The following is an 18,244-nucleotide window of genomic DNA, read 5'->3' on the forward strand; positions in this document are numbered from 1 at the left end:
ATCATGTAAAGACGTGCATCTTTGGTCTTGCAGTAGAAATAAAGTTTATTATTTTCCATTTAATATGCCACAAACACTTAACCAAGTTATTTCTTGTCTCAAAGTTCTAAGAATAAACCAGTAAGGTTTCCTAAATATTCATTTGAATAGTAGATTAACAGTGTGAAATGTAGAATTACAAGTAATAATATAGGATTGTTTTAAACTTGACTGTTTTTCAAATTCACTATTTAGCAATGACCTGTCATAGACTATTTGATCTCCAAGATATATTTTCCTTAAACAGGGCTCATGTATATATCACAGACTTGGACAGTTACGTGCCACTAATGCAAGAAAACATTAATGTAAATAAGGAACATACCACTGGTGAAATTGAAGCCAAAACTCTTAACTGGGAGAACTCTAATTTCTCGTGTCCAGGATTAGATTACATCCTTGTCTCTGACTGTATATACTATTCTCAAGTAAGTACTGTTTAGTGATTATTCTTTCTAAATTGTTTATTCATATTTGTAGATTTTATGATGAAAGTTTCTGCTATATTTTCTGTTTGGCAAAACAGATTATGTTGCTGCAGTTTGTAGAGGTCATTTTGGCTATTGAAAATAATATGACTACATATTTATGATTTGTTCATAAATATAAAATGTAAATTAGATTCTATTTACTTGAGAAATTGTTTCACTGAACTCCCTTTGCTTGTTTGCTATAATAGTGTACATGTAGAGGGAAACAACCACATTTTAGGGGTGGGGGGAAGCAATGTTCTTTGAAATGAAACTTAAGCTTTGAAACAGGTATATCACTATTGGCAGGATCAATCAGGTATCATCATCATTATCGCATCTTCAGTGATCTTCAAAATTCATAATAATGAAAACTGTTGACCACTTTACTTGTAGATGTCCATGTATTCTCCACCAAAATCTATGAAAAATCAAATTCATTTAAAAGAGATCAGATCATGGTTATCTACAAAATGCTTTAGTACAACTTGAAGAAAGGCATCAATTTTACTGCAAACTATTCACTTAGAAGCAAGGAACACATCAGCATACAGATTTCTCACTCAGCTCACTATTCAAGACTCAAACTGGAACTTTTCACTTTAAAACTAAGTGCTAGATTTTATGATCTGTAACAGCCATCTGTTGGTTGGTCAACAATACATGGCCCCACTGGACGGCATTGCTTCCTCCGTATTCAATGGTGCACCCTCACATTTATTTGGAAACTCCACTTTAGCATTATTACAAATTAGTGGCTACCCAGAATATTCTAAAGCATCCCCAGGCACCAAAGTCTGGTGATGGGTCTACAACCATACTTCTTTTCCATATTATTCTATGCTCTGAAGAACTAGATGGAAGAGTAATGAACTCTCTGTTCTATACTTTGTTTCAGCAATCCTATCTTTAGCTTTCCATCATCAAGTTTGTGACAGACACATTGAACTTGATAGGTTTTATGAGTTTACCTACAGAAAAAAGAGGTATAGATATTAGTGATACCTTGCATTTAGGCATAGTTGTGTGGTTAAGAAGTTTGCTTCACAACTACAGAATTTTTGGTTCAATCTCACTGTGGAGTACCTTGGGCTCTGCTATAGCTTTGGGTTGGCTAAAGCTCTGTAGGTGAACTTAAATAGAAAGAAACTGAAGAAACCTGTTGGATGGCCACTGTTCTTGATTTTGGATGGTTTGACATTGCCTGGCTTAACATTTCTATTTGACCAGTGAGTGACTTTAGTGGACTCCACTCTGTTGAAGATATTGGTGCCAAATCTCTGGTCTTAGTATAACTTTTTTTTTTTTTTTCTACCACTCTTGAGGCTCTGAAAAAGGGTCATGGTTGACAGTTTTTCTCCTCTAACTTAAATCATACATTAAAAAACAAATAAGAAACTAGCATTGAGCAGCAAGAGAAGAAAGAAAGTTATTGTGAGGTATAAGAAGATGAGAGTTAACAAGAGGGATATGTAGAGAGTCTGTGGCATCAAGATCTTTATTGACATGTGCATAATCAATTTCTTATGGTCTCCTAACTGGATGCCTTTGTGAAGGAGGCTTTGTATCATCTGTATTGCTATTCAAGTACAAAAGAAAATAAACTACTTCTCCGATAACTGATACCAGAGAATAGCTGAAGTTGTTGTTAGCAAGAAAGCAAGTAAGACTCTCTTTCTGTCAGGTAAATGGCCCTGCTCAATATGTAGGAAAGGAGTGGGATGTAATTCCATTTGTTGCACTAAGTGTAAGCTATGGATGCTTAAGAGATGCAGTGGAATTGCAGGTAGGTTAACAGACAAGGTTGCATTTGTGTGTGGCAGATGTGCAGGGACAGTAAACACTAAGAGCACAAGGGACTTGGACTCTCTCAAATGCCCAGGAGGTTCTCTTGAGGTAGTAGATAGTTTCTGCTATTTAGGTGACCTAATTAGTAATGCTGGTAGATGCTCTGAAAGAATACGATGGAGGAAGTTCAGAGAGCTACCACCTCTGTTGGCAACAAAAGAACTCTCTCACAGAGTGAAAGGTAGAATATATGATGCTTGTGTGAGAATGGCTATATTATATGGTAGTGAGACATGGGCTCTGACTGCAGAGAGCATGCGTAGACTGGAGAGGAATGAAGATAGTATGATCTGTTATATTTTCAACATCAGTGTGCATGACCAACAAAGCACAACTGTATTGAGAGAAAAAGTTATACATAAGAGGGATTAAATGTGGCATATAAGAGAGGGGAATGCGTTGGTTTGGACATGTGATGCATTTGAGTAAAGGCAGCTGTATACAGAAGTGTCTGTTACTGAAACTGGATGGTACCTGTGGAAGTGGGAGACCCAGGAAGACATGGGATGAGGTGATGAGGACTGATCTTAGGAAGTTGGGACTCACGGAGGAAATGACTATGGACGAAAATGTTTGCTGATATGCGGTTCTAGAGAAGACCTGCCCATGTCAGTAAAACTGAGAGCTAGAAGTGTTGTGTCCCACCCACATGTAACAACAAACTTTTCACACACCCCACCCCAAGAAACCGAACTACATCTCTTCTAAACTGCATCTTTCTCTTCCTCACATTTCCTCTTCATAAACTATGATTGTCTTCCAATCCCCTTTCCTGCCCTGCTCACTGTATCGCTGCTTTCTCCCAACACCATCCCATTTTTCTACTCAGGTCTTCACCAGTCACTGCAATCCTACTTGCACCTTCTTGACAATACCTGACTGCATATATTACGACCGTTGTACCTCTCTCTTCCTTACTCTACCATCTCATCCATGCTCTGATCCTAGTTAGTTGTGAGTATACCTTGTACTTCCTCTCTTTTCTGTTCTCTCTTACACTTTTGCTGTTTCTTATTCTATTTCTCTCTTTCCCTTGCTCTTCCCTCTGGCTGGGTAGCCAAGTATCTCCCCTACAACAGCACACCTATTTCTGGCCTCATTCTTTCTCTCCTCTTGCTTTCCCTCTGACTAGGTAACCAAGTATCTCCTTTACATCAGCACACCTATTTCTGTCCGTTTTCTTGTATCTCTCTTTCTCTCCTTCTTCTCTTTCTATCTCGCACTGGGTAACCATGTACCTCCTCTATAGTAAGATGTCTCTTTATTTCTCTGTCACACTCTAACCTTTTATCATCTTATACCAGATCACCTCCATTATAGTAAGACACCTGTTTCTGTCTCTCTTTCACACTTTAACCTTTCATCTTCTGGCACAAGTACCCCTCCTCAAATTCCACTCCCCCTCTCATAATTCCTTGTCTTGCGAGTTACTTGGTGATCCTGCTAGTGCTGGTGCCATGTAAAAAAAACATCCAGTTCACACTGTAAAGTGTTTGGCATTTGGAAGGGCATCCAGCTGTAAAAATCATTCCCAAACTAACCTCACTTCTGCTAGTGCCACGTAAAAAGCACTGAGTCCATTCTACAGTGTAGTTGGTGTTAGGAAGGGCACCCAGCTGTAAAAAACATGCCAAAACAGACACAGTAGCTTAGGGTAGTTTTCTACCTGGCTAGCTCTTTTCAACTGTCCTATCCATGCATGCATGGAAGATGGACATGAAATGATGATGATGATATGCACATTCTCGTTAGTTAAGAAATTAATGTCCTCCTTATGCAAATGAATGCCTTCATCATTTTAATGATTATTTCAGAAGAATATAATTTCAGTCAGTCATCTATCAATCGATACACAGGATTAGTTCCAATATCATTACTTATCCAGAGTAATTGGTATCTAAGATCAGTTTGGTCAATGTATGTATTCTCTTCTTGTATATAATCAATCAATTCCCTTATCTTCTAATATCTGCTAGTTTCTTTTATTAACTTTCCCTATTATTCTTGTATTATTGTTAGTTAATCCAGCTGGATGGAAAGAATGTTATTAATGCAGTAGTATAGCCATTAGATCATAGCAGATGTGACACTAAAGTTGTTAAATTAAAACAAGTATATAGATTTATTGTTTAAAAAGTGAAAAGAAAATTGTATTTAAACAGTTAGGATTTTAGAAGTATTTATACCATTACAACTTTTCCTTTTTTACTAACTTCCTTATATTACCCTTGATTAATTCCAGTCTGTAAAACCTCTTGTTAATACCATTACCCGCCTGAGTGAGCCGAAAACTGTTGTGTTGTGTAGTTATGAAGAAAGAACAACGGGAAAATATCCCGAACTTCAGCGTGACTTCTTTAAGGTAAGTTAGTTATTATAAGGAAATTTGTTTTCTAAAAATTCACGTTAAATCATCCTGCTGTGTACTGAGTATGTATATTCAATGTTTGCTATTATACTGTCCAATCTTATATGTAGTGTGCTTCATACTTTTATAAAGGTAATGGCTTAATGGTAAAGGTGTTAGGCTTACAATCTTAAAATTTGGGGTTTGATTCCCAGATTAAGTGGCACATTGCCTCCTTGAGCAAGGCACTTCATTTCACAGTGTTCCAGTCTACTCAGTTGAGTAGTAGTCCAGTGTTGGTGCAACCTCCTCTCCTGCTAATTGTCATACTTTGATTGTGTTGCTGGGTCCAGCATGAAAAGTCTCAGTGGGTATCTTATGTCTCATTGTGAATGACATGTTTTGTTTTTATAAGCACAGAGTATTACAATTTAAACTTTTGACAGTTCATCCTGTAAAATTTGATCTAATAATATTCAGCATGTATTAATAATATCCATGTTATGTATACATATGAGACTGAAATATGTTGAGTTCTTTGGTAATGAAGCAGTATAACAATACTAAGCTGAGACAGACAGAAATGTAGATCTCTGACAATAATTTATTTGGTGTTTAACATTAAAAAGGTTTTGAGGAAAAGAAGAATTCTTTCATTTCTGATTTTTGTTTTTCAGTTGATGGAAGCAAACTTTAATGTTGAAGAAATTCCCAGAAGCCATCAAGATGATTGCTATCACAGCTCTGATATTCATATAATGAGATTCATGAAGAAATCTAAATACTAAACATGTAAATTTCACTCTTTCGCTATTCAACTACACAAATACAAGTATTGCTGATGCGTTGTGAATATTTCATTGTTACACCACTTTGTGTATCTGGACCAGATCATATAAATGCCTTCCATGAAGGTGGATGTAAATTGCTGTTCTTTAACAATGCATTTTATTTTTAAATTTCATTTGTTACTGGTACCATTAATTGTCACCAGCACCTTCCATGTCATTACACTTCACATTTTAAGAAACTTGAAAACTCAAATAATATTAACTTGAAATTCAAAAAGAGTTAAAAAAGATATTTGCATTTTTCTTTTTTCTAATTAGCAGAGAGTTCTGAAGAGAAGAGTTTTGAATCATCTATCTAATGATGATGTACATTTACCAACAGAGAATAATATAGTTAAGATAAATATCAAATGCTGCCAAAGTTACTCAATGGGAGTACATAATAGCTATAACAAAATTTGAATTTCTAGTTTTCTGATAATTGATTGAGTGACAGATATAAGGCAAGTTATAACTAAAACTTTATGGCAAAATCATCATCATCATCATCGTTTAACGTCCGCTTTCCATGCTAGCATGGGTTGGACGGTTCAACTGAGGTCTGGGAAGCCCGAAAGCTGCACCAGGCCAGTCAGATCTGGCAGTGTTTCTACAGCTGGATGCCCTTCCTAACGCCAACCACTCCGTGAGTGTAGTGGGTGCTTTTTATGTGCCACCGACACAGGTGCCGGACGAGGCTGGCGAACGGCCACGCTCGGATGATGTTTTTTGTGCCACCAACAGATGTGCCAGACGAGGCTGGCGAACGGCCATGCTCGGATGGTGTTTTTTACGTGCCACCAACACGGAGGCCAGGCGAGGCTGGCACGGCCACGATTGGATGGTGGTTGTTACCTGCCCACAGCACGGAGGCCAGTCGATGCGGTACTGGCTACGGCCACGTTCGGATGGTTTTCTTATGTGCCACCGGCACTGGTACCACAAAAATACAAATTCCATTGATGTTCATCGATTTTGGTTTGATTTGATTTGATTTTCACTTGCCTCAACAGGTCTTCACAAGTAGAGTTATGTGTCCCAAGAAGGAAAGGTATGCATAAGTGGACTGGCTACGTCCCAGGTAAAGGCCATGGGTTATGGTCTCACTTGTCCTGCCAGGTCTTCTCACGCACAGCATACTTCCATAGGTCTCGGTCTCTAGTCATTTCCTCGGTGAGACCTAAACTTCGAAGGTCGTGCTTCACCACCTCATCCCAGGTTTTCCTGGGTCTACCTCTTCCTCAGGTTCTCTCAACCATAGAGGCCATGGGTTATGGTCTCACTTATCCTGCCGGGTCTTCTCACGCACAGCATACTTCCATAGGTCTCGGTCTCTAGTCATTTCCTCGGTGAGACCTAAACTTCGAAGGTCGTGCTTCACCACCTCATCCCAGGTTTTCCTGGGTCTACCTCTTCCTCAGGTTCTCTCAACCGCTAGGGTGTGGCACTTTTTCACACAACTATCTTCATCCATTTTCGCTACATGACCATACCAGCGCAAACGTCTCTCTTACACACCACAACTGATGCTTCTTAGGTCCAACTTTTCTCTCAAGGTACTTACACTCTGTTGAGTATGAACACTGACATTACACATCCATCGGAGCATACTGGCTTCATTTCTTGTGAGCTTATGCATATCCTCAGCAGTCACGGCCCATGTTTCACTACCATGTATCATGGCTGTTCGCACACATGCATCATACAGTCTGCCTTTTACTCTGAGCGAGAGGCCTTTTGTCACCAGCAGAGGTAAGAGCTCTCTGAACTTTGCCCAGGTTATTCTTACTCTAGCAGTTACACTTTCGGCACACCCACCCCCGCTACTGACTTGGTCACCTAGGTAATGGAAACTATCAACTATTTTAAGTTTTTTCCCTGGAATGTGGCAGAAGATGGTCTCAGAGCATTTTCAGTCTTTATTGAACCAGAGCATCTGCCACATACAAAAACTATCTTCCTAGTTAGCCTTCCTTTGACATTGCTGCACTCCCCACGTGTCCACAGCCCACACCTGGTGCATCTTATAGAGTTCCTACCTACGCTTTTTCTACAGATCGAGCAGGGCCATCTACCTGAAGGCGTTTGAGATTTGTCTACCTTCCTACTTATTAGGACTTTGGTTTAGATAGATTGACTCTAAGGCCCTTCGATTCTAATCCTTGCTTCCACGCCTGAAACTTCACCTCAAGTTCTGACAGTGATTCAGCAATTAGAGAAAGGTCATCAGCATAGAGGAGCTCCCAGGGGCATCCTGTCTTGAATTCCTCCGTTATTGCCTGGAGGACTATGATAAATAGGAGGGGGCTGAGGACTGAGCCTTGGTGGACCCCAACCTCCACCCGGAATTCTTCACTGTACTCATTGCCAACCCTCACCCCACTAACAGCGTCCCTATACATGGCACGCACAGCTCTCATTAACCATTCATCAATCCCTTGTTTCCTCATTGACCACCAGATAATGGATCAGGAGACCCTGCCAAAGGCTCTCTCCAAGTCAACGAAATCCAGGTACAGAGTTTTATCTTTGGCTAGGTATTTCTTCTGATAATTTCCGATAAATAAGCCAGTACTGTATTGTAATTTTTGTTAAGCAGATCATTTGATGTCTGTCTAAGTTCGAGTGACTAAATTGCATTTAGAGGACTGTGGGTCAATGCTACTAAATTCAGCTCTCATGCAAGTCAGGATAGTTAGTTGACTGTGGTAATGTTTTCGTTGTAGTTGTTGTGTACATTATGCATATAGAGTACATGTATTGCATACATACAAGATTATGCATACACCAGACTGTTAGCTCGAGCTTGAACTATTGCACATGTCATTGCTTCTTGAAATAAGTTACTGTAAGCGTCTAATTATTTGGGGCCATAAAATTTCGCGATTTGTTACAGGCTTTGTCTTTTCTTTACTGATCTTTGCGCCGTGCTGTTCCTACCATTTTGTGGGGATAGTAAACTACTTTTTTTCTATTTTCTTTAATTAAAAAACTAATAAAAAGTAAAGTGGTTTAATCAAACTTATTAATCACTTAATGACATTTTACTTTCCTTTTTTCTCATTTTTCACATATATCATTATCTCGTGTATTTTTTTTTTTTTTCTGCCCTTTATACATTGTGCAGAATGTCAGGACCACCAGCTAAGAAGCAATGTCATTCATCTGAAGAGGTTATTAGAGAATTTCAAGAATACTGGACTGAAAAATGTGGTATGATTAAGAGAGACAATAAAGCATTATGTATCTTCTGTTCCAAAACTGTTGTTTGTAGAACTTCTGTAAAAAGGCATTTTGAAAGTGTTCATAAGAGGAACAAAGAGAATTTCTCATGAACTCAGTAAAACAAAAAAACAGGCTTGATACTTTTATAAGCTTTATCTCAGGCAAGTCCAGTTCCAACTTAGTTGTTGCTAGTTTTGAGGTTTCAAAAGTTATTTCCCAACATGGAAAGCCACTCAGTGATGGGGAGTATATTAAAGAAGCTTGGCTAGAGTGTGCACCTTTCCTGTTTGACAAATTTTTGAAAAGGAAAAGATTATTCAATGCATTAAAAAATTGTCTGTGAATAGGAAAACAGTTAAGGATAGAATATTTAAGATGGAGAATAATACTTCTGAACAATTGACAATTTGTCTTCATATAAGTTTTTTTTTCAATTTGTACTGATGAAAGTATAGACATTACATCATCAGCTAGGTTAGCCATTTTTTCTTGATTTTGTAAAGGTGATGAAATATGTGATGAGATGGTTGCCCTTTTCAACCCAGTTAGTACACTGCCTGAGTGTACCAACTGGGCTGAAATATGTAAAGCAGCTGTGAATGAAAATAACTGAGTTAATTATTGGCAGACATATCTTTTTAATATATTGATTTATATGAATCAAAATTCATTTGTTTCATGCCATGGCAGTGCCATGCCAGGTGTGAAATCTGTAGACAAGATCATCATCATCATTGTTCGACCGTGGTCGAGACTAAATTCCATAGTCTTTTCAAATGGCTAATAATGTGTGCGCGCGCCACTACTACACACATTGGAAAGCATTGTACAACCAAGTACTAAAGAAGATCTTTCCTCCTCCATGAAACAAAGCTGTTCCCGCTGGACGTCAACCAGTATTTCTAAGCTACGGACCCAGTGATTTATTGCAAGGTTATCTCCCTAGATAGATTGCCTTCACTACGGCTAAGGAGCCCTTTCTACCCCATATATATATATATATATATATATATATATATATATAGTGGAAAGCTTTGATGAAAAAGTGTTTTTTTCACATGTTGAACTGGAGTGAAAAACATAAAAAGAACAAAAATGCACAGAATATATGTATATATATAATATATATATATACTAACTTTAATGACACTTTAGAAACTATTATGAAGTAATATAATGTACTATTGACTATGTATATTTGCATCTAGGTATTAATTTGTGTATGTTTATTATCACAATATTAAGTCGAAAAACTGAGACATTGGGTGTGGAACACATATATATGTTTACTAATATATATATATATATTTAAGGCACAAGTTACCCTATATTTAGATTTTTATACTTTATTTAGTAAGGATTCTTTTTCTTGTAACAATAGTCTAATCAGATTATTTCATGACATTGTTTTACTTTTCGAAGTAATTATTTTTATTTCATAACTTAGACAGTTCAATATTTAAAATATAAGGAAATAATTTTAATACATTTCAACTTTCAACTCAATGCATAGCAATAAAAAAATGAGCATAGTATTGTTACATAATTGTTTATCAATGCTTTGCTTTCTAGTATTTGTTGGTTTGCTCTTTCTTAATTCATGTTTAGTTTAAACCGTAAACCTGTTGCTGTTTGCTTATGAAAATCTCCATCCCATAATTGTTTCATTGTATCACAAAATTGTCCTTTACCATCCAATCTGTAAAGAAAGATAAAGGAAATTATTCTCTTTTAAATATTATTTTTAGATGTGAAAACATTAAATATTTTAAAAATCAATTTTTTAACAGGAGAAGGTGCATTAATTTAAGATTGGACAGATATGGATCTTTACATTTAGACTAAATGCTGATGTTAATCCAAAGTGAACAAAATACTTGTGGAGGTAGGAGGAAACTAATTTTTTAGGACTGATCTTGGATCTGAGAAGGAAAATTTTTTGATTGAGGTGTTTTTAGCCAGTACTAAGAATGTATAAAAGGAGAAGGAAGAGTGGGTTAAACAATGTGGGTGTAGGTAATGTATTAATCAAAAAATGGAATTAAAACTATTAATACTATATGTTGGTGTGCAGGATGGAATTTGAACCTTAAAGAAATCACTCCAAAACCAGGAAACATCTTAAACACCTAGTATAAAATCCTAACCATAACATGCTGTGGTTTAGAGTGTCACCAATGGCCATGGAGAACAGAGTAAAACACTTGTATACATTCAAATGAAACTTAACAGATTATCATTGTCGTCATCATTTAATATCTGTTCTCCATGTTGCCATAGGTTGGCCAGATGTGTTTAAGAAGCTAGATTAATGGTAAGGATAGAGTTTACAAGCTAGCATTTACAAATTAAGGGAAAAAACATAGTTTACTTTATCGATGTTTATTAAAACATGCTTCCAGGAAAAACACTTAGCAATAAGGGCAATATTCTAACAGTCACAAAGGCATTGGACTCTGCCTCACTCATCTTCCAGCCACTGCATCAAGAGTGAAATATCATCAAACAAAACCTTTTTGCCAGGTTTTGTTTGATGATCAGGTGTAATAGGTAGGAGCATCAGCATACAGCAGTGATCTGGCAAAGTTGTCTTCTGCACACAGTTTGAAGAAAGCTGTGAGTTTTTTTGACTGTGAACAGTTGGCCTGTTCTTGGGCATTGTCCTCAGTGAAACAGATATGTTGACCATTTTCAAGATGAACATCTAGATCCATAACTGGTGGATACCACTCGTGGATGTTGAATCCATTCAAATGCCACATAGCCTCATTAGCAGAAACATATCTGCCAAGTTGATATCCTCTAATTTCATCCCCTTCTCGACCCTCCTTTTTTAGTTCAGCAGCTGCCATATTGGACCCTTTCTTGATGTACATGCATATGTACTTGATGCTTTTAACAGAATTGCATGCCTTATTGTTCACATCGGCTCCGAATATTTTTGATAGCAAGGGATTGTTGGGAACAATCCATCGGTTGTCCACTCAAACTGTATTGTTTCAGTTTTGTTTGTTTGCTCGTTTTTCTGCTTTAGTGGTATTATTGCCATAAATCCACTGTTCTCAGGGCTGCATCACCTGTAGAGTAGATATCTGTCACGTCCTGTGTGCGTTTCTGGGACAAATACCCTCGGGTACCTCTTGGTGCACATACCGTCCTTCATGCAAGGTGAAGCACTGTTAGGGCCCATGCATCATGTGCCTCTTGACAATGCTGTACAAATCACTATCTTGCTTGGGGTTTTGGGAGTTCAGTGCTGATTATTCAATCCACAGAGTTAGAGTGGATTTTTTCTTTGCACCAAATCTAGGTATGAGAATGAGGTAAACCCCCTTTTTTGCCACTCGATGATGTACATCCAAGCATTGAGTCCTCAGAATATTTTTCTGTCCTTCAGCAGCCACAACACCTTTTTCTGTCTCAGGTTGAACACTCTTGTGATCAGGTCATGTCTTTCACTACTGTTCTGACCTTCAAAGAGGTAGTCTTGAATTTCGGGCTACTTGGAGTTGCAGGTAAAGGTGATGAAAAGATCAGGTGCACCGAATTTGTGAACCTACAAAAGTCAAAGGTAAGATGACACATTTACCAACATTGTGTCCATCGCCATCTTTATTCAGAGCATCTTGGATATTGTGGTATCCCTTGGACCTCAATTGCTTTTGACTCAGTCAAATAAAAAGCAAGTGTTCAGTTTGCATTTTTTGCATACATGTCCACAATGAACTGGCTTGTTAGCATCTTGAACTGCAGAAGATGGTTGAGTTCTCCTTCTCTCTTTCATAAGACGATATGCATAGAATTATCTGCAAGATATCTTTTTGTTGGTCGGCATATCAGTTGCCGAGTTAACTTGGTAAAGCTCATGGTGATAACCATCTTCTCCATAGGGGAACATCAATAGGTACTGCAGGCAGTTATAAGACCCATATGTCTTCATAATGTTTGTACTCCAACCAACCAGGGCAGGTAACATACTGGATCTCTGCTTCACAAATAATATGGATCTCATGTGAAAGTGACACCGACGCTACTCTTGGATCACAACATGGTAGAGCTGACCATGTACGGACCAAAGGAAACTATAGACATGCAGCCTATAAGAAACTCTCAGAATCTTTCCAATTTGAACTTCCTTAAGGCAAACTGGAAACAAATTGAGAAAGAGATCCTCAAACAAAACTGGCCTAAATGTCTCTCCTTGCCAGACATCGACATGAAACTTCAACAATTCATGTCTGTAATGCAAGCCATATGCTACAAATATGTCCCAGAGAGAAAGGCCACTGTACACAAGAACAAAATCCCCAGAGAGAGGAAAATTCTTATGAGACGGCACACCAATTTACAATTAACACCAACATACAATTCACAATGAAACACAACCATGAGGAACTCCCATTCCTAGACATAAAAAATAAACAAAAAAATAGAAACAGACATTTTTTACAAGACCACAGACACTAAATAATATCTGTTATCTAGCTCATGTAACCCGAGATATTTCAAAACAAATATTACTTCAGCCTTGCAAGAAGGATTTGCACTATAGTATTCAGAAAAAAAAAAATGCCAGAGAACTAAGATTGCAAGAGCTTAAGAATGTACTCCAGGACAGGCACTACCCAATTCAACTCATAAATGAAGGAATTAAATGTACAAAATCAATTAATATTAAAACATTAAGAAAAGCCAAATACAACAACACATCTACCCTCAAAGCACTACCTTATATCTCCATATACATCTCCAGAAACAAAGAAACATTTAATGTCAACGTCTAGTCTTCCAATACTCCATAGGGACCACAAACTTAAAGAGATTCTATGTAACCATAAAATCATTAAGAGCAGCAAACAGCCTAAGACATTGAAGAAAATTCTCACCAATGAAGATGAAACAGCCAAGGATAGAAGCAAACCTGACTATCCATATACCAAAAAGGATAGAAAGAGACAGCGCACACGAATGTGTAAATTCTACCTGAAAGGTGTCTGCTGGCATGGAGAGGAAGGTGCAGGCTGCCGTTTTGCACACCAAAGACCCTGCCACATAAACATGAAACAGGGCAGAAACCAACTACCAAAAGGAAAAGGAATGGACCACGCACCACCTGCCCCAAAACGGAGGTACGCAGATGTAGTGCATGCTACAAACCACCAACGTTATTGAAAGGGCAGCTGCTGAACAAGAATCTTTTTGTGCATGGCACAAAAGATTGTACAGCAGCTAACCTGGCTCCATTAAACTCACAGATGGGACTATCCTCAATACACAAGACCGCCACAGCAAATTGACCCAAGCTGGACACCACCAGCAACAGCACACACATCACCTCGATGCTCCTACTGAACATCAGAGGACTGCTAACACTCAGTAACAGGACAAAAATCCCTTTCTTGAGAGACCTTGTTGCATGCAATCAAGCCTTATGAATAGCACTTACGGAAACACACCTGAAACCGGACATAGCAGATGCGGAGTTACACATACCACAGTATGTTGTACTACGGACCGACAGAAAAGAAAGGAGTCACGGAGGAGTTGCTATGTACATCCGCGAGGACCTCACATCCTAGGTCCTTTTGTCATACTCAAATTCGGTGTGTGACACATTAATTGTACATATAAGGCAACTTGGTATAGTTATATGTGCTACATATTGCCCTCCAGATGCTCCAAGCCATGTAGGCAAGTTTGAAGACTGCCTTATAAAAATAGAAGTTCTAGTCACATTAGAACAACACATAAGTGTACTTCTTATGGGAGACTTCAATCTGCCCAATGTCTGATGGCCCGAGGGCCTTTCTCTCCCAGGAATGACACGATGCGAACAAGGACAGGCAAGATCCCTCCTGAACCTCATCAACACTCTGTACATGGAGCAAATAATACTCCAACCAACCAGTGCAGGTAACATACTGGATCTCATCCATAATGTGAAAGTGACACCGACACTACTCTCGGATCACAACATGGTAGAGCTGACCATGTACGGGCCAAAGGAAACTATGGACATGCAGTCTACAAGAAACTCAGAATCTTTCCAGCTTGAACTTCCATAAGGCAAACTGGAAACAAATTGAGAAAGAGATCCTCAAACAAAACTGGCCTGAATGTCTCTCCTCGCCAGACATCGACGTGAAACTTCAACAATTCATGTCTGTAATGCAAGCCATATGCTACAAATGTGTCCCAGAGAGAAAGGCCACTGTACACAAGAACAAAATCCCCAGAGAGAGGAAAATTCTAATGAGACTGCGTACAAAAGTTTCAAATCGCCTAAACAAATTGAAAGCAGTGAAAAGTTCCGCCTGAAAATAAAACTGTGGAAATTGAAAAATGTCTGCAACTCTCCCATGAAAAAGAAAGAGCAGACAAAGAAGCCTGGGCTGCAGACAACATAAAATCTAACCCCAGAGCTTTCTACAGGTATGCCAAAGAAACAGCTACGGTGCACTGTAGGATAGGGCCACTCCTTGAAAAGGATGGCACACTCACAGGAAATCCAATGAGGATAAGGGAAATACTAAATGAGCAATTCAAGAGTATTTTCACTCCACCCCTAGGGCATTTTCAAGTCAGCAATCCAACTGACTTCTTTACCACTGCAGATATAAAATCAGAGGCAGGGATGATTGATTACATCAATATAAAGGAAGACGATGTAATAAAAGCTATAGATGAAATGAAAACAAACTCAGCTACTGGCCCCGATGGATTCCCAGCAATCCTTCTAAAAGTATGTAAGAGAGTCCTAGCAAGACCACTGCAGTTCCTCTTTCAGAGCTTCCTTGCAACTGGTAAACTTCCAAGAAAACTGAAGGAAGGTAAAATATGCCCTATTCATAAAGGAGGTAGTAGAGCGGAGGCCAAGAACTACAGACCTATCTCTCTGACCTCACACATCAGCAAGGTCATGGAACGAATAGTCAGAAGGAAACTAATCACCTTCCTTGAAGAAAATGACTTGCTGCCTGACACCCAACATGGTTTCCGACCAGGAAGAAGCTGCCTAACTCAGCTCCTACAACACTATGACTGGGTGCTGAAACGACTGCTCAACCACTCAAATGTGGAAGTGATATATCTCGACTTTGCAAAGGCCTTTGATAAAGTCGATCATGGAATGATATGTCACAAACTACGTGATCTTGGCATAGTTGGAAAATTGGGAGAATGGCTTCATGACTTTCTGAAGGATAGAAGTCAGGTGGTAGTAGCCAATGGGGCCACTTCCATTAACACGCAAATAGTGAGCGGTGTTCCGCAAGGCACTGTTTTGGGACCACTACTGTTCATAATGGCCCTCTCAGACATGCCCTCAGCCACGCAGAGAGCCACAATCACAAGTTATGCAGATGATACAAAAGTTTCACAGGCAATACAGAACCCTGAAGACACTATTCACCTGGAATGTGACCTGGACAAAATATGCAAGTGGGCTGAAAAGAATAGCATGCAGTTCAATGCTGAAAAGTTTCAAGCTTTATGCTATCAGCATGCAAAACTAAATGCAATACCCAATAAATACACTGGATCTGGAGGGATTGCAATCCCAGAGGCACAAACAGTGCGAGACCTGGGTATTTACATGAGTGATGATGCAACCTTTCATGTGCATGTTGCTAAATTGGCAATGAAATATAGGCGGCTGACCGGATGGATTCTTAGAACCTTTAGAACAAGAGACCAGGAAATCATGATGGTCCTCTGGAGGACACTTGCCCTAAGCCACTTTGACTATTGCTCTCAGCTTTGGTCACCATCCAGTGTCAAGTTAATCACAGAACTTGAGGCGATCCAACGAAGCTATATGAAGAAGATAACCTCTGTGCAGCATATAAGCTACTGGGAAAGACTCAAGAGATTAAGACTCTATTCCTTAGAGCGTAGACGAGAAAGATATGCCATAATATACATCTGGAAGATCCTAGAAGGACTTGTCCCAAACTTTGGCATCGAGAGTTACACAAATACTAGAACTGGGTGCCACTGCATAGTGCCAAGGACTCCAAATTTGCCATCAAGATGTAGGACAAGATACTGTGATAGCCTGGGCTTCAAAGGCCCACAGCTCTTCAATATCCCCCCAAAGAACCTGAGAGACCTGCATGGGGTGGATGCAGATGTCTTTAAAATACAACTGGATCTCTTCCTGTCAGGTGTCCCAGTGTAACCAACTTCACGACAGGAGGTGCAGATGAGGGCAGCTGCATTGAAGTCTCTTATGCACCAAATGGTAATTGCTAAAAAGCATTCGTGAAGTAAAATCATGTAGCAACACCAAATGGCGGTGCCCCAGCATGGCCACAGCTCGTGAGCTGAAACTAGATAAGATAAAATAAAAAAAAAAAAATAATGCTAAATTATTCTCTAGAACAACAGGCACAAGAGACATAAAGTGTGGTTGCCCTAATTGCAGAACATGTCCCAATCTGTTGGAAGGATCAGAATTCCATTTCAGACAAGGACAAATATTCAAAGTAAAATCTAACTTCACTTGCGCCTCCCAAACCTCATTTACGTAATCAGATGCTCAGGCTGCCATCGAAATTATATTGGCTCAATAGGAAAATTTGATTCAAAAGAGATGTATGGTCCACAGACAACAAATTTCCTCCCCACAATATGACCAAATATACCTCAGTCAACACATTGATGAATGTGCAGAACGATTACAACCACAATTCGAAATTTTCCCATGTTATCAACTTACCTTCTGGACCTCAACACAAGTAAGACTGAATAAAGAAGCCTCAGTTATCCAAAAATATGAACCCATATTAAAAATAAAGGACCTACTGCATCTAATGGAAAATCTAAGCCAGAATAAAGTAGAGAACACAAAAAAATAAAAATTACAAATTTACCTCCCATTACTGCAAGATAAATGAGTGAACAATTATCTCCCCTAGCAATTTATCTCTTTCAACTTTGATGAGCAATGCAAAACTGGTCCTTACTTCAATTATGTTGAAAGAACAAAACCTTACACACACACACACACACACACATATATATATATATTATATATATATATATATATATTATATATATATATATATATATATATAATATATATATATATATACATATATATATATAATATATATATATATACATATATATATATATACATATATATATATATACATATATATATATATACATATATATATATATACATATATATATATACATATACATATATACATATACATATATATATATATACATATACCATATACATATATATATATATACTATATATACATATACATATACTATATATATATATATCATATATATATATATACTATATATATATATATATACATATATATATATATATATACATATATATATATACATACATACATATATATACGTATATATATATATACATACATACATATATATACATACATCGCAACCAACTAAAAACATAGTGGCGACCCTGAAAAGCCATGGCTTTATGAGGA

The 18,244-nt window shown here is 38.1% G+C and overlaps 1 protein-coding gene and 1 long non-coding RNA gene across 2 annotated transcripts; one reads left to right on the top strand and one right to left on the bottom strand.

The window, feature by feature from the left end:
• The first annotated feature begins 221 nt into the window (after nucleotides 1-221).
• Nucleotides 222-5,668, top strand: LOC115232183 (protein-lysine methyltransferase METTL21D). The gene is made up of 3 exons (XM_029802026.2): nucleotides 222-467; nucleotides 4,600-4,719; nucleotides 5,382-5,668. The coding sequence occupies exons 1-3, from the start codon at nucleotides 237-239 to the stop codon at nucleotides 5,490-5,492; spliced, it is 462 nt and encodes a 153-aa protein (XP_029657886.2). The 5' UTR covers nucleotides 222-236; the 3' UTR covers nucleotides 5,493-5,668.
• Nucleotides 5,669-10,328: 4,660 nt separating this feature from the next.
• On the bottom strand, nucleotides 10,329-17,381 carry LOC118762045. The gene is made up of 3 exons (XR_004997833.1): nucleotides 17,370-17,381; nucleotides 15,647-15,654; nucleotides 10,329-10,458 (listed from the first exon to the last, which is right to left on the bottom strand). It is a non-coding gene; the product is annotated as an uncharacterized LOC118762045 (long non-coding RNA).
• Nucleotides 17,382-18,244: the final 863 nt, after the last annotated feature.

This window comes from Octopus sinensis, unplaced genomic scaffold (assembly GCF_006345805.1).
Source record: "Octopus sinensis unplaced genomic scaffold, ASM634580v1 Contig19812, whole genome shotgun sequence".
NCBI lineage: Eukaryota > Metazoa > Mollusca > Cephalopoda > Octopoda > Octopodidae > Octopus > Octopus sinensis.

Excerpts from the sequence above, each read along its gene's own strand:
- LOC115232183 (XM_029802026.2), top strand. The coding sequence starts at position 237 with ATGACCTGTCATAGACTATTTGATCTCCAAGATATATTTTCCTTAAAC. Across the intron at positions 468-4,599 it reads ACTGTATATACTATTCTCAA|TCTGTAAAACCTCTTGTTAA; the intron begins GTAAGTACTGTT and ends GATTAATTCCAG. Across the intron at positions 4,720-5,381 it reads TTCAGCGTGACTTCTTTAAG|TTGATGGAAGCAAACTTTAA; the intron begins GTAAGTTAGTTA and ends TTTGTTTTTCAG.